The sequence below is a fragment of the Panthera leo genome, chromosome A3 (assembly GCF_018350215.1).
Source record: "Panthera leo isolate Ple1 chromosome A3, P.leo_Ple1_pat1.1, whole genome shotgun sequence".
NCBI lineage: Eukaryota > Metazoa > Chordata > Mammalia > Carnivora > Felidae > Panthera > Panthera leo.
The window spans coordinates 82,687,138-82,703,424 of NC_056681.1; the positions used below are offsets into that span (position 1 = coordinate 82,687,138).

A 16,287-nucleotide genomic window follows, 5' to 3' on the forward strand; every position below is an offset into this window, starting at 1 on the left:
CCCTACATTTTTAAAAGCCCAGGCTTCACAGCTCACTAGAATGTGATTCATGACAAAGAACACACTTCTGTTTTGAATATCTTGTTACGGTGACAGAAAGACAGCTTAATTAATCAAAGACGCAAACAAGATGGCCAAATATACTAAGCACCTGCGTTATCTGGTGTGGTAAGAAAGGACTTCACTGGAAAGTCAGGGTTATGTTTTGTATTTGGCATCAGCTCCAGAGTTGTAACTTCCGAAGCTTTCACAACAGTTTGAAGTCACAGAAATAAGGTGGGGGGGGGGGGGGTGCGGGAGGAGACAAACAAACCTATGAGAAGAGGGCCATGATTAACGGAAAGCAATCAGTCGTTGCTGATTTAACACCACGCATTGCATGTCTACCATTACCAGTTTGTCTTTCTGTCGTTCACCGTGGATGAGAAAGCCGCTTCGTCCATTGCCTTCGGGGTGCATGACCTTACAGACACCCACGCGACTGATCCCGCCTCCTTCCTGTGGGAACCATCCCCCGCTGGAGTCATCTCTGGTCATAACCACAGCCTTGACACGCACAATATAGCTGTCACTAGAACGACAACAAGAAGAATGGGGCATGACAATGGTCTGGTAGCTGCAGGACATGTTTCACAAGGCAAGACGACCACCAGCCAGCACTTTTCTAGACCCTTCAAAAGAAAATCGATGCCTGGCAGCAACCTTAAAAGGTAACCCTTCTCCACTTTTAGGGAAAAAAAACAAAAAACAAAAAGCACTTAAACTAAATATGGTACAAAAGCACATTTTTAATTTTTTTTTTTTTTAACGTTTATTTTTGAGACAAAGAGAGACAGAGCATGAACAGGGGAGGGTCAGAGAGAGGGAGACACAGAATCTGAAACAGGCTCCAGGCTCTGAGCTGTCAGCACAGAGCCCGACGCGGGGCTCGAACTCACGGACCGCGAGATCATGACCTGAGCCGAAGTCGGACGCCCAACCGACTGAGCCACCCAGGCGCCCCGAAAAGCACATTTTTAAAAAGATACCCAGTAATTGCAAATATCTATGTGTCTTTGAAGATGTATGCAGGCATAACATTCTCTACAATCTGGGTCTAACTATTAATAATAAAATGAGTGAGCTAACTGCTATAATTTGTTATCTATAAGTTAGGAACCAACGCATGACCTAGGCTTAACACTTTATAAAGCTAATAATCTTCTGATTTAGCACAAAATAGGATAATTCCCTTCCAAATCACAAATCCACCACACAATCATTTGCATAGGTGGGAAAATGTTTCAGTTCCAACACCCTTTACCCATGTGTAGCCTTCTGTTTACGATTTTATTTTTTCCAGTCTAAACTTCAATTTCGCAGTAAGTTCTTCTGCACATTTGCCAAAAATCCTCTTTCTTCTCCAGAGACCAACTCTAGCTTTTCATTCTTCATCACTTTTAGGGAACTGTATTTGGATTTTTCAGCAAGGCCACTTAAATTCTTTTTTGCTGTTTTCTTTCTTTGGATAGAAGTCATTTTTTTTATCCATTCAAACATATATTCACATCTTCTACATGCCAGGCGCTGTGCCAGATTCTAGGGAAACAGAGATGTAGAGTACCACAGAACCCCCCTCTTTCCTTGGGACTCAGGGGAAGACCACCACCCACCCCAGCGCCAGGCAGAGCCTGGCCACTCCATCTTCAGTCTCCCAGAGATCATTTAGACAGTCCCTCTGCCCCCAACCCCTGCTCACCACACTCACCCTCAAAGGGGGAGCCACCTAGGTCTCCACTGACTCCCTGCGGCTCACCCTCTACTGTGCCCCAACTCTCTCCACAGTGCCCCTGCACTCAAGGTCCAACATCCTTTCCTCAGATCATCCCTTTTATTTTTAAACTGGTAAAATACATGTGAGATAAAATTTACCGTTTTAACTGTACACTTCTGTGGCATTACGTGCATCGACACTGCTCTACAACTGTCACCAACCATCCCAATCCAGAACTTCCTTCATCTTCCCAAACTCAAACTCCATACCCGTTAAACATGAAACTCTCCGTCCTCCCCTCTGCCCAGCCCCTGGCAGTCGCCACTATACTCTGGTCTCTATGAATTTGAGTAATCCAGGTACTCAGACGTTCTTTTCTCTTAACCTGAATGTAAATGTGCTCTGGGCTGAGCTTCTGGGGCCCACTGACATGAGGCCACATTCTCTCTCCTACATCTCTCCATGCTTAGCCTAGATGTGGGGCAGGGTAGTCACCTCTGCTCCAGGCTACTGGCCAGGTCTCCAGTTTCTCTGAAGCTCACAAGCCTGGTTGTGCCCGCACTACCCTTCTTCAATCTTCTACAGACCTCTGGGCCGCATCCCTCCCCTCATCCTTGGAAGACGTTGGCAAACGGGCTCACTGTCCCTCCACCTGTCCACCATGATCCCTGCCGTGACTCTTGACAATTTCCTTATTCACACAAAGGATCCATACAATTCCTTGGCCTCTCAGTTTCTGGAACTCTTTTCCAACGCCCTTCTCTTACACCCAACCTCAGGTACCCACGCCTACCTCACACACACGACCATGTCATTACTAACATCTGCACAACCTCCTTAACCTCAGTTTCAAGCATCTTGCTCTCTGGCTGCCACTTCTCAACTTTGCAGCTCACTCCCTCCAAATTCCTGTAATTCTTCACCTCTCTGGGAACAATATCTCTTGCTCTGACCACCTTTCCCTTTCCCCCCTTCCCCACATCCTTCATGTTCTCACTTGATTCACTACTCAAGTTCCACGGTCTATCATGACACTCTTTTGTACAAAACATAACACATTGTCCTCTCTTTCCCCACCGTAATGCCTGGTGAACCCCAACCCCGATGAAATTCCAACTCCATGCCCCAACCCAGGCTGTTGAATACTCCTTTGGTCATAGGTCTAGTTTTAGTCACTAACCTCAGGCGGGGAGCTCTTAAGTGCCTCCCAGTATCCTGTTACATTTCTCTGATCCGTCCCCAAGAAGATAATTTTACAGGTCCACCTACCCTGTCCCTCTCAGATGATGGATGAGCTTCCTTTAATTTCCCTGTGAAAAATAGGCAATCAGAAGGGACCTTGTACCTGCGCCCACTAGCACACCTATTACTTGTGACCAGTATTTTCTGCCTCTCCTCTGACTATGGCTAAAGCACCCAGGACCCACACCAAGCACCTTCTAAAGGCGCTAACAGTGCCCAAAATTCACATTTCCACCCAGACCTCTTCCCTGAGCAGATCAACTGCCTAAGGATTCCTCTCCTTGGGTGTCTAATAAGCATCTCAACCAACATGTTTCAGATTGAACTCTTCATTCTCCATACCTTATCCTATTGGTTCTCTCTTCAAAATATATCCAGAATCTACTTTTTACTACCTCCCTCGACGCTGCCCTGATCTCAGCTGCCAACACCTTTCAGGCTATTTCAATAGTCTCCTAACTGGCCTCCTTACTTCCACATCTGCCCAACTTTCTATGACAATAGAAAGGTGAGTCAGATTATGATACTCTACTCAAACAAACTATACAATAGCTTCCTACATTACTCTGAGTAAAAAGCAAAATTGAGCACTTATCATTCTCCTGCTTGTTCATTCTACTTCAGTCCCATTGCCCTTGTCCTCCACATTAAGCACACTTTGACCTCAGGGCCTTTGCACTTGCTATTTCCTCACTCTTTCCCCCCATATGCCGACTTAGCTCATTTCCTTATTTCACTCAGTTCTCTGCCCAAGGTTATTTTATCAGAGAAGATTCTTTGTCCACTTTATATAAAGTAACACCCTCCATCCCTCTTAATCTTCTCATTCTTCTTCGTCTTTCTACATGTTACTAAAACAACATCTGCCCTATTTACCCATTTTTGCCAACTAGAATGTAAATGCCATAGGAGCAGTGCCTTTGCCCTTTTTGTTCACTGCTCTGTCCCTAGAGCCTACAACACTGCTTTATGTGTGTGTAGTAGGCTAAGGAACAAACAGGTAAAACACATTTTATAAACAGATGAAAAAAATTATTCTTAGCTAACAAAATCTCTGAGAAAAAGTAGAGCCTTCAGTATTCATTTGCGTATGAGCCACAATAGCTTAACTGGGACAGGATAAAGATTAACAAGAAAACTAAATTTAATAAGCACTTGTTTTCTATCGTCAATCCATCCATCTCAGGATTCAAACCCATATTCCTTTAGATCGAAGACATCAGGAACATTTGACAACATTTGTGTAGATTAGTTACATGCAAACAATTTGAGAATATACCTTCCCCCCCACCCTGCCCCATTTATTCTAGAAAAATGAAGGATCCCCAGGATTTGTAATTCTCTAGTATGAAACACAGCTTTCTCAAATCTTCTGGGAGTATGCTATGGGTTCATCCCAATAGGAAACGGCCAAGGCGAGTAACTGAAACTCTACACACCTCTTGTGAAAACATGCTCTTTACTTTTTTTGTGTTGCAGCTGTGTGTTCTCCCTTCCTTTGAGGAGATTAAGTAAACACGAAAAAGGGAAGTTTGCGTTATATTGGTGCCATAAACTCATTTCCAAAGAGTATTCATTTATTAGAGACTAAAAACAATACCTCACCCGTTGGCTTCTAGTCTACAGGGGCTGTTCATTTTGGCCTTTGCTCGCAGCCTGCAGCATCCTCTTTCTTGCCCTAATTCCTCTCGTGGCCCTTCTCAAGAGCACAGACTTGTCTGATGGGGTGTGTGTATGTTGGGAGCAAGGGAACAGAACGCCCAGCAGCCCATCTCCTCTGGCAACAACCCCATCAGCCAGCATTAACCGAGGCATCTGGCTATTTAAAACAAGGCAGGGGATAAAGTGTTGCACTAAAAGCTGTGAAGGATGTCTGGATAATCCAGCTGCATGGCCACTTGCCAACTGCTTCCTATCTGTGGTGTATTTATGTTACTCAGGCACTTCACCCCACCCAGAACAGAAATGACAGTGAACTCTACTACCACAAAGGTATAAAGGAGGAAGACTCCCTTCCCACCTTCCCCTCTCTCTTTCTGGAAAGAATCAAACAACATGTTTAAGCCATATGTTGGGTTTGTTTGGGGGAGGATGGAACAGGAAGGGCAAGGGCAGATTCGTTTTTTAATGTGCACAGAAAATAGTGGTGGTATGCTTAAGAATTTCAAAAAGTGCTATTATTGTCAAAAATAACACAATTTTAAGAAAATGCTTCTGCAAGCAGCAACCGCTAAACCAGTATAACTGATTAGGAACTGGTGAAGTTCCACACGTGGATCCAAACACCAACTGAATGGAATCCTAGTGTCTGACCTTGAGCTAAACTGCCCCCAAAGACTCAGTGTCCTTACATATGGGATTTGACTACCATTACCCAAACATTACCATATTCTTTCGGTGTATTATGAGTAAAAGTGGCTTTTATGAATTGAACTGGAGATCTGCCATTTAAATGTGGTTTCTTTAAGGAAAAAGCTTTGCATTCCCAACATATGGGCTTAGCTGTAAAAATAAGACTTGTCCTGTGATCACTCCATGTGCAAAAGAGGTAGGTGATATCCTACGGTAGGATGGGGAAGCAGGGTAAGAACAATTCCAAAACTAGATTTTTATGGGGGGGTGCTGATGCACAGCAAGCTTTAGATCTCCAGCTTTTGTGTTGTAAGCTCTCTCCAGATTCAAAGTGGACCCTGTGTGGACCTTGTTACAGAAGTAAACAAGGTAAACAAAGGAACTATAGGAAAGGGTGATGAGGCAGCATTCAGAGCCAGACAAGTCCAGCAGTGCCTTGACCTTCTCAGTAGCCAAAGAATCCTCTAGTGCAGCTTCAGATTCTCTCATTTGCAAAAAGCAGAGATGGGATGTCCTGAGGGTTAAAAGTAGTGCTAGAGGTCAAGTGCTTGATACAGACAAGTTTGGTAAGTTGTAGCCATCATCATTATTTTTGCTGAAAGCCTGACTTTGATTACAAAAAAAGGTCCTTTAAAGACCAGCTCCCCTGGCCACTAAGAGTGGGTTTCCAGACTGCCTGCCTTTTTCAGCTATCAGACAGCAGAGGAGCGGGCCGTCAGGCTCTTGACAACAGAAGAAAATCCAAAACGGACCATCAGCAATTATCAATGCAAATCAGATTTATAAAGACCTAGTATGAGCCTACATTTCAGGCACACCTGTAGCGGAAAATAATTCCATCTGCCATCTGTGAATTGGCCCTGTGCTCCCACCCCTCCCCCACGCAGCTCCAGAGATGGAGACTGGAACTTTTATGTAACCCCCCCCCCCCCCCACTTCCCGGCCCCCTCCTCACGGCCAGCCTTCATCTGATTACAGGGCTCCTATATCTCTCCATTATGCTAAACATTACAGCTAACTTCCTCCCTGCGCTCTTTTCCACCCTTTACTACTTCACCAGACCTTGAGAGGGATTAACCAAGATCCTAGCCTCTCAGGCTCCCTCTTCTACCTGGCACAACCACTGGCCGCCAGCTGAGCCAAATATAACACAAGTCCTCCAGGGGAGCCAGGCACACTCTTTACTGCATTTGTATCCTGCACCCCACTCCACCAGTCACCGTCATGCCTACAGATTTACAAAGTCTGACTTCATTATTACATACGTATATCAAGTTTTGTATGTATGTAGAACACAGAGTGTATATGAAATATGTGTCTAGTCATTGAAAAAAAAAAAGAATCAACAAAGTATTTCAGAATCAAATGCGTTCAAAAGCCAGATATTGGTCCTATTCTATTTAAGCAGGTTTCGTGAGTGGCTCTTTCATAAAACATCAACTACTTAAGATTTTTTTTTTTTTTTTTTTTTTTTACAGGGGACTGGTCTCGTTTTATAAATGTGTATGTTCCAAAATTATTGGCAAGGAAGTTATACATAATGTAGGTTTGTGCTGGGTGGTAACAAGATGTTCAGCTCTGTTCCAGCCACTAAAGGTAGGACACTTGCTCTGCCCACTTACAGGTCTGCCTAAATGTGTACTGCTTGTACAGTTAGGCCATTATAGAAAACAGCGGTAAGAAAAGCCCACTGAAGAAGCTCAATCTGGCAGCAGCCAATTCTGGCAAGGGCACCAGCTCTCCTCTCAAATGCTGACGAGCAGACACTATGAAGCATAGAAGGAATTTCCTGAACATCAAATGTTTGCTCATAAAGAGAGCCTTTTGGGTGATGGTGGTAGTAGGTACTCGTCTTAACAATGACTAGCGATAGTCTTCACCCAGGAACCAACAGACTGAAACCCAGGGGTCCTGTGGGAGACGGAGAGAGGGTGGGCGGGTGGGGGGTCTGGGTATGGGGCTGGGGATAGGTTTTCCTCCTTTACTAGGTGTGGGCTCAGAATCCTTGAGTGAAAATAGGAGAAAATGTTTTAGGAACCCCCAGTATAGTCTTGCATCATAAGGCAGTGAGTTCTGCTGTACACAAGGTCACTAGAGCCCTCCATGTCCAAGCCCTACCCTCACCCAGAGGGGGAGATGTGGGACACGTCCATTCTCATCCTCAGATGCCACGTATAAACCCAGCATCTTTGTTGTTTATGCTACCTAGCTACACTAAAGCATATAAATAGACCCACTCACCCACACACCGTTTTCTTCTGCACACAACACAAAGGGTAGCTTTTTCCACTATTGTGAAGGACACTGCCAGCAAGACTGGTATTTGAAATAGGAATGATTGCTACATTTGGTAGTATTTAAAAAATTATTTTTTAATGTTTATTTCTTTTTGAGACAGAGACAGAGTGCGAGTCAGGGCAGGGCAGAGAAAGAGGGAGGCACAGAATCTGAAGCAGGCCCAGGCTCTGAGCTGTCAGTACAGAGCCCGATGCAGGTCCAAACTCATCAACCATGAGATGTCATGACCTGAGCCGAAGTCAGCAGCTCAACTGACTGAGCCACCCAGGCGCCCCTTTTCTATTGGAATTTTATTTAAAAAAAAAAAAACAAAAAACTCCTTTAGAAAAACTACCACAAACTCGTAGTTTATAAGCCAGTGATTCTAGGATTCAAAATAAATACCCATACGCTGTTTACCAAGGAGTGCTGATTTAGCCTGCTATGTGCCTCTATAGTGTCTTCCTTTAAGTTACAATTCACTGTAAATAGACACATCTTCTAATCTTAAGTACTGCTTTACACTTTCCGGCCATAAGAGCCAGAGCAGCACGTGCACTGAACATTCTGGCACATTCTCTCTCACATGGGGCCAAGGCACCTGCCCTGTGGATGTCCTCGGGAATGGACGTTCTGCAGGGCTGGCTCAAGTGGAGGGTACTGGGCAGTGTGCCATTCACCACTCTGCTCCCTCTTTCTTCGCTGCTGTGTCCTGTGACCCACAATAGCCAAGAAAAGGAAATGAAGCAAAGACAAAAAGGAACAAAGATCAGGACTGGAAGTTAAACTCATAAGCTTTACCGAGGCTTAAAGAGGCCTTTGAGGAAATAGTTGAGGAAATACCAGAGGCAATTAGGGATCCTCTGACGTCCTTGCAGCCTGGGAGCACTGACCTGGGAGCACTACTGACACTTCTAACGCGCCGGAGAAATCTATGGCTGGCCAAGGCAAGTCAGAGCTTCCGTGCCCCTACCTGGGTGATAGCTTCAATTCTAGGGGCAAGCCTTCATGGCCTGTGAACAGAAGGTGGCGGTGCCCATAGCAGTGTGTGGGCATGCTAGCCATTACTTTTGTGAGTCTCCTGCTCAGCAAGGTTTACAGAGTTATATTAAACTCACTCCACTGGACTGTGTGCAAAATGAAGTTTTTCATTTCACCTCTGACTTTTATCGCCTGTAGTCTGAACAAGCATAAATCTTCCACAGGAAAAGAGTGATTCCGCTGGATTCTACTTATACTCGCAGGGTTTTTTTTTTTTTTCCTACCGTAAAAATCTTTTGATTTTACTTATTTAACATATCAAATGTCTTAGGGATAGAATTGTAGTTTTTTAAAGAAAACAAAACTTTCCCTCCCAACATTTCAATTCAGCACTTAAATTCAGAAGCCACAAGAATGCTAAATATATACTATCCATGATGATGAGCTGTCTTACAGCTGGGGCACAATAAAGATAAGGCGTTGGGGCTGTTCTGCTAATATATAACCTCAAACCCTAACACGGAGCAGTTTTAAACCCGGATAATGAAGTGCTTGCTGAAGGAAATCTTAACTTCAGCACTCGAAAAGGCGATCTTAGAAGTCGTATCTAAGACAGATTTTTTTAAATGGCTCTTTGGCAACCCTCCCTGTGTCGATAGAACTTTCCTGAGCAAGTACCTCTTGGGGTGAGGAATGCACGTAACTAGAAGAAAGGGCCCAATGAGGTCAAGCTTGAAGCAACGGGGCAGGACAGGCTTGGTAGTTTATTGTGGGGCGGGTGCATAATCAGTGAAGAAAGGAATCATTTTTCTTAAAATTTGAAAACTATTTGCTCTAATCCCTACTAATAGCAGAAATCCTAATTTCTCTACCCTAGGGGAAATTAGGGAACTGGAGACTCCTGGGCATCAGCCCTTAAATCCTAGGGTGGGTTTCCTGGTCAACCAATTGGGACCTCTGTATCCTTATATGTCAAGTATCTATACAGTGGGTAATTAATTACCTTAATAGCAGGCTGTGGAATACGCTTTAAATTATTTGAGTTTTAAAACACTGGTTTTAGGACATTAAACAACAACAACAAAAGTAAATATAATTTTAAATAAAAAACTATAATTCCATGGAATTCAGCAAAATCAAAACCATCTTTTTTTTTTGAAAAGATTTCTTCTGTAAAACTTAGCATCAAATGATTCTCTGCCCTGTCACAAGTGAAGATTATACTAGCACAGGGGGATAACTCACATTGAGACTCTTGTTTTTCCAGGCATATCAATACCAGACAAGGCTTCCAAACCCAACTGGACATGTCACCAGTCGGCCTCTTCTCCTCAACCTGTGCACCTAGGAATCTCATCCACTGTACCCAGTTACCGAAGTAACAAGATAACATGTACATGGGTATGTGTGTGTTCTATTTTAACATTAATTCTATCACACATCATGCACAGGTTCTTAAATGGTTAAGTTAACGTGGGAATTTCAGGGTCAGACAAAACATTTTAGCCAATTACGGTAAGATTTTAACACAACAGTTCACCTAATGTTCTGGACATCTATTGAAGATTTCGCAGTTTTTGTCAAAAATCACCCGAGAAGGACAACTCTTGGACGTGGGTAAATTACTTAAAGAAAATTTATTCAACCCAAAATAGAATGAATCTACTTCTTACAGACTGGAAGTTTCTATACTGAAGGGCTGAATTTCTGGGTGATCACCCAGTGTGAAACAGGGGTGAGGGAGGCCTGGGAGGCGAGAGGCCCAAGTCTGAATCTAGGTTTATGATTTTACTTTTATTGTCGGCTGCTTTGCTGAGCCCGGAGTTCAGTGGAGTTCATAATTAATCAAGATCAAAGGATTGCCAGCTTAAAACAAACAAAACAACCCACCCCTGAAGAATCCTTTCTTCTTCTCCTACTTTTTAGTCTGAAAGCAAGAATTTTCTTTGAATTTCCCTCTGTTTTACACACCCTTCCGAAAGTGGTATTTACAATCCACATTTAAACCCCCAAAGGCCAGCTAATGGAAATGTTCGATTACTACAGAAAATGAACTCTCACCACATGAAAGTACACACGTAATAGAAAAACTGGCACTTCAAAACACAAATGGCAGAGGGAGTTGTTTAAAGTTAATAATCTCCAATTCAGGTCTTTAAATTGCAGCCCTTGAACTTCCAAGTCCGACTTTCTCAGAATATCTTTGGTTGCTTTCTCACTGAATTGGAGAAAAGAAAGGAAGAGTGGACCTAATGATCGGCATGCTGAAATGTTTAGGGAGAAATGCAGTAGTATCTGCAACCAGTCGGAAATACATTAAAAAAATAACACGGAGTCTTGGATGGAGGGATGGACAGATACATACATGTGTGACAGAGCAAGAGCAGTAACATGCTAGTTGCAGACAGGATATAGTGAGTGTTGGTACACTTGTTTCAACTTTTCTCAACAACTGAAAACTTTCATAAAGATGATGAGAGAGAACATTCATAATGCTCTACTATTCTAAATGGCGATCAACACTAAATCAGAAGTTGCTGATAATGGTACTAAAGTCAGGTTACCCCTCCTCACGCAGTCCAGCTCACACTTCCCACTTTTTACTTGCCACTCCCCACCCCGCCCGCCCTAAAACAAACCCCGTGCTGAAAAGGTCAGGAAATTACTTTACCAAACTATGTTTGTTGCTACCAGTTCTAAATCTACAAAATCCTCTATGAGCCAGTCCTTAATAAAACCTGCTCTCACACAAAAGAAGGTGATAATTTAGCCCACAAGGAGGAAAGGAAGTCAGCATGTGGAGCTAACAATATGCTGGCTAGATTTTAAGAGCCTCCCTGCTTCTGTCCCCGACAGATCTATTGGACAAGGATGCCCTTTCAGGCGGCAAGAATTACCAATTCATTTATTCCCTTTCTTCTAGGATTCTGCCACCTGCTTCGACAGAGATGAAGAGCTTAACACACAAAGAAAGAAAGAAACAAAGTACACGCAAGGCATCTGTTCTCCCCGAAGAATTCTGGATATCTTCCTTTCCCAGGTAGAGCCCAGGGTACAGGTGGGCCTACAGGTGGAGTTTAGGTCTTCAATCAGGATTAGCAAAGAGCCACACAAGTAAGTTAGAGATACACTTTTTTAAGCTAGAAAAAAAAAATAATCACAGAAACCATCTACTAGACCCCTCACTTAGAAAAATTGTAATTCAGACAGGAGAAGGGACTTGTTCAAGGTCACTGGCATTGGGAACAAATACAGGACTAAGATCTCATCTCTGTAAACAGCCCCTTCCCCCACTTTTTAAAGAGAGGTTCTATGTTGTGGCAAAGATTTCTCACATCTAACTTAGGTGATCTAGAGGATATAAGTTATTCTCATAGGTCTCTTCAAGCTTAATGTATAGGCAACTGATTGTTGGAGAACTAGAGGAGGTATCGCTAATAACACAGCCACATGAAAAAAATGGCACCGCTGGGGAGTGGGGCTTGGAAGTCCTCCTTGGCTTGGCAACACTTCCCAGCAGCAGAAGCAATCTTCATTTTCAGATGGCCAGTCTAGCTAGTTTCCTAGGTCAGCAGACATGACCTCTACTGCACATCTTCTTCTCCTTTTTGGGTGAGACACCCCAGACTCTAAAATCTGAGAGTGAGCCTCGGTTTCTTCATATGTAAAATGAGGGGTAAGGGTCCAATGACCTTTGAGGTCCCTTTTCAACTTCGGCCCCCGTTTTAACTTTTGTGGTTGTTTCTTTTTAAAGGGCCTTAAAGTCCTTCAGCTCTGCCAGAGGGCTTAAGCAAACTTAAGCCACCCAAACATTCTACAAAAGCAGATCAGAAATCATTCAGCAGTAAAATGCAACCGAAAATATATTTTGATTTGGGGGAGAAAAAAACCCCTCCAACTACAAAGACCTGAAACCACAACAAACTAACAGATACGTTCTCTCGGTACAAGTATTATTATACAATTATAAGGTTCCCAGGAGCAAAATGGGTCTATCAAAGTATTTCTAAAAAACATGAAAATGATGAAAATTGTTTCAAGAAGTTTAGTAAGACCTTTGAATAACGTAGGCACGATGCAGCCATCTAGCTGGGTTTACGCATCCACAAACATGAGATTCCCTTTAGCCACATGGAAGAAAATCCCCAAGACATATTTATAGACCAAATGCAGGCAAAGAGAAGAGGGATGTACTCCCTTTCTCCCAAATAGTTCATCCTCTATGTTTTATCAACTGACTCAAGACAGATGTTCCAGTACCAAATCTTCATTACCTTCAGAGAGAAAGGGAAAAAAGGTTAGGAAAAGGTAATGAATCAACTGCCTAACTTAAAAATGGGGAGAGATATTTATTACAGACTTTTGATAAAGCAACTCTGTGCACTTCAAGCTTCATGTTTGGTCCAGGCTCCTTCGAGGTCACAAATGAGTTCTGATCTAAAAATTTTCTTGTAAATCAGTTTTTTGAAACTGGAATGTACTTTTCCCATAGGAAAAACCAAAACCGGTTGAGCACCAGGATTTCCAATCTAGTCCGTGACAGCCTCATCAATTCCTAAAATACCTGAATCATAGTTATATTCCCAAATGGTTTTGATTGCCTCCTAAGAGTGTCCTTAAATAGAAGCTTCATTCCCAGGGCACATGGGTGGCACAATCAGTTAACCATCGGACTCCTGATCTCGACTCAAGTCATAATCTCAAGGTTCATAAGCTCAAGCCCCGTATCCGGCTCTGCGCTGATGGTGCAGAGCCTGCTTGGGATTCTGTCTCTCCTCTCTGACATTCCCCCACTTGTGATCTCTCTCTCTCTCTCTCAAAATAAATAAATAAACTTAAAAGAATAAAAAGAAAAAGAAAAAACGAAGCCTCATTCCCGACCTTCAGTGGGACTGGCCAGTTCTATTTAGTTCTGGAGCTAAAAGGGTTCCTGTCTGGGTATGGGCTAGGGGAGAAAGGGTAAGCAAGGAGGAACCCCCAAACTTCTGATTTAGGCTTCATCAGGGACCCCTGGAATTTGGCACCACTGGACCCTGACCAGCCCTAAAAAGGGCCAACTTGATGATCGTCTGCTAATAACATTGAGAAATCTTTCACTTAAGCAAGCAAGCACACAAACCAAAAGGAAAGCACTTAAGTTAACCAAGCTCCTAATGACTGGTTTAAATGCAAATATAACAAGCATATCAGTATCAACACTATAGTTTAGGAATTCCAAATTAGGTGTTACTGGGGAAACTGCTCTTTCCTTCCATGGTGGCAGCGACTGTTGCTGAACAATCAGAAGGGCGGGGACAAAGCAAGTTTCAGGCTCACAGGATGATCATGCAGCATTAGATTCTTGACTAGTTCTTCACCACAACAGAGACAGGATTTGACCTACGAAGGCAATTTCCTTCCGAGTTATTACAAAACAGCTGTCCACTCAGTACATGTGCTTCTATTAAGTTACTCTCCTGCCATAAAAGAACGGGGCAAAAAAGGAGAATGCCAACACCAACTAGCTGCCAAGCTTGCTCACAGTTTAACCAAGTATTCTTAAAATATTATTTCATTTATGGGAGAATATTCTAGTTTCATTTCAAAAAGAACTTCCAGGGAACACTAGAGCTGTCCCCACATGACAAAGTCTACCAGCTTGTGGAAGGACTAGAAACTTTTATTACAAGACTCACAATCTTCACAGATAACTGAGACCTTTGGAGGCTAAGCTGTTGAACCGGGCTTCCCTGACCATCACCAACATGCATATTCCACGGAGCCCAACCAGGTGGTAAGTCATGCATTCAGTGGTGGCTGAAGACTACTGCCTGAGGCAGGGCAACCAAGTGGACACGGCCAACCACCCAGAAAGCTTTACTGACAAAGTGGCGGTCTGTAGGGCCAAGCTGATGTAATTACGCTACCTTGAAGTCATGCTGTCACTCTTGGCTGCCATTTAATATCGGAAGAAAGAATAAAAGGGCCCCTGTCTTAATGTCATTCAAGAGGAACTACTCACGGCTCGTTTCATTCACCAGTGTGCTTCAGCAACCTCCTAGGACTAAGCTCATCTCTAGGAAAGTCACGATCCCCAAAAGCACTGCGCATACACCATCCCAGACCAAAAATTGCTACCTACCCAACGATTTCCTACAGCGAGTAACTTGGCATATGGAAGCTCTTGTGTAAACTGAAAAGGCTGGATAAACATAAGGTGACATGACACAATGGCACTTTTTCTTGTGTGTTTGCATATACAGGATTAACTAACACTGAAAGTCAATTCTTTTCTCAAAAGGTAATTAATTTCACACCTATGTTCACTGCAGCATTATTCACAACAGCCAAGAGGCAGAAATAACCTAAATGTCCATCAAGGGATGAATGGATAAAAAAATGCAGTATATATACATAAATTATTTTTCAGATTAAAAAAAAGAAATCTTGCCATTTGCTACAACATGGTTGAACCATGAGGGCATTATACTAAGGGAAATCAAGCCAGTCACAAAAATATAAATACTGTCTGATTCCACTTTCTAAAGTAGTCAAACTCATAGAAACAGAAAGTAGAATGGGGACTGTCGAGGTCTAGGATAAGGGAGGAATGGGGAGTCGTTTAATGGGTGTAGTTTCAGTTTTGCAGGATGAGAAAGTTCTGGAGATTGGTTGCGCAACAAAGTGCATAATTAACACAAATGTACCGTATACTAAAAATGGCTAAAATGGTCAGTTTTATTTATTTGGCCTTTAAAAACATTATTTATTTATTTATTTGGCCATTTGAAAAAAAAAAAAGACAACTAATTTGAGAAACAAAAAGGGGACACTCGAAATAAGTATACTCAGGAAGGACCCCAAATGCAGGAATTTGGGGCTTTGGCTGAGGAACATTTCTGTAGTCCTTAAGAAGTAAGGACTTAAGAAGTAAGTCCTTAAGAAGTAAGGACATTAACACTTAAAAATAAAAACAAAACAGGGGCGCCTGGCTGGCTCAGTCAGTGGAGCATGCGACTCTTGCTCTCGGGGTTGTAAATTCAAGCCCCCCATTGGGTGTAGAGATTACTTAAAAATCTTTAAAACAAAACAAACAACCCACAAAACTCCCCCCTAATTATCAAGACAGCATATGTCCATTGTGCAAACTATATACATCGCTAAAGACCTTCTCAAGGTAACTATAAAAGGAAAATCTTATGCCTCAAATATAAATGTAAATGTGGCCTATGCTTTTTTCTTTTGTATACAAGACAAATCACATATATGAAAAACACAAACCTTTCCTTTGTAATTGGTTTCACTGATAAAAATGGCTTTTCTTACAAAATCACATCAAAGAACAGGAGAAAGTTAAATGTAATAGACTTTCCCCTAATTGTTAGCTCTAACAAACTCCCCTCATCCTTGCCCAATTAGATTTGAATAGAATGCGTATCATGTTTACAATAGAAGTGACAGAATCCCCCCAAAATATTTTATATGGTGAGTCCCTTTTCCTCTGTTCAAAACCTTAACCTCTGTTTCAAAGATTACTAAAACACACACACACACACACACACACACACACACACACACACACAATCACAAAGATTCTCTAGTGGTTCCATTTCTTCAACATGGGGGTTAGTGATGTTTTTTAATATTTCTCAAAACAGAAAAAAGGGGCTGTTTTATTTTTCTTTGGAACAAGTTCCTGCCAG

At 42.6% G+C, this 16,287-nt stretch overlaps 1 protein-coding gene across 7 annotated transcripts in view; it reads right to left on the reverse strand.

Annotated features, from left to right (window-relative positions):
* The window catches only part of SPRED2 (sprouty related EVH1 domain containing 2), a 114,258-nt gene that overhangs the window by 32,029 nt on the left and 65,942 nt on the right, over window positions 1–16,287 (reverse strand). For 4 of the 7 annotated variants that reach the window (XM_042932477.1, XM_042932476.1, XM_042932479.1 and 1 more), the window contains one exon: window positions 394–571. In XM_042932477.1, coding sequence (XP_042788411.1) covers window positions 394–571 — 178 coding nt within the window. Of the gene's footprint in view, window positions 1–393; window positions 572–2,933; window positions 3,064–4,595; window positions 5,100–16,287 lie in introns of those variants that run through there. The other 3 variants (XM_042932480.1, XM_042932475.1, XM_042932481.1) reach the window with 3 other exon arrangements.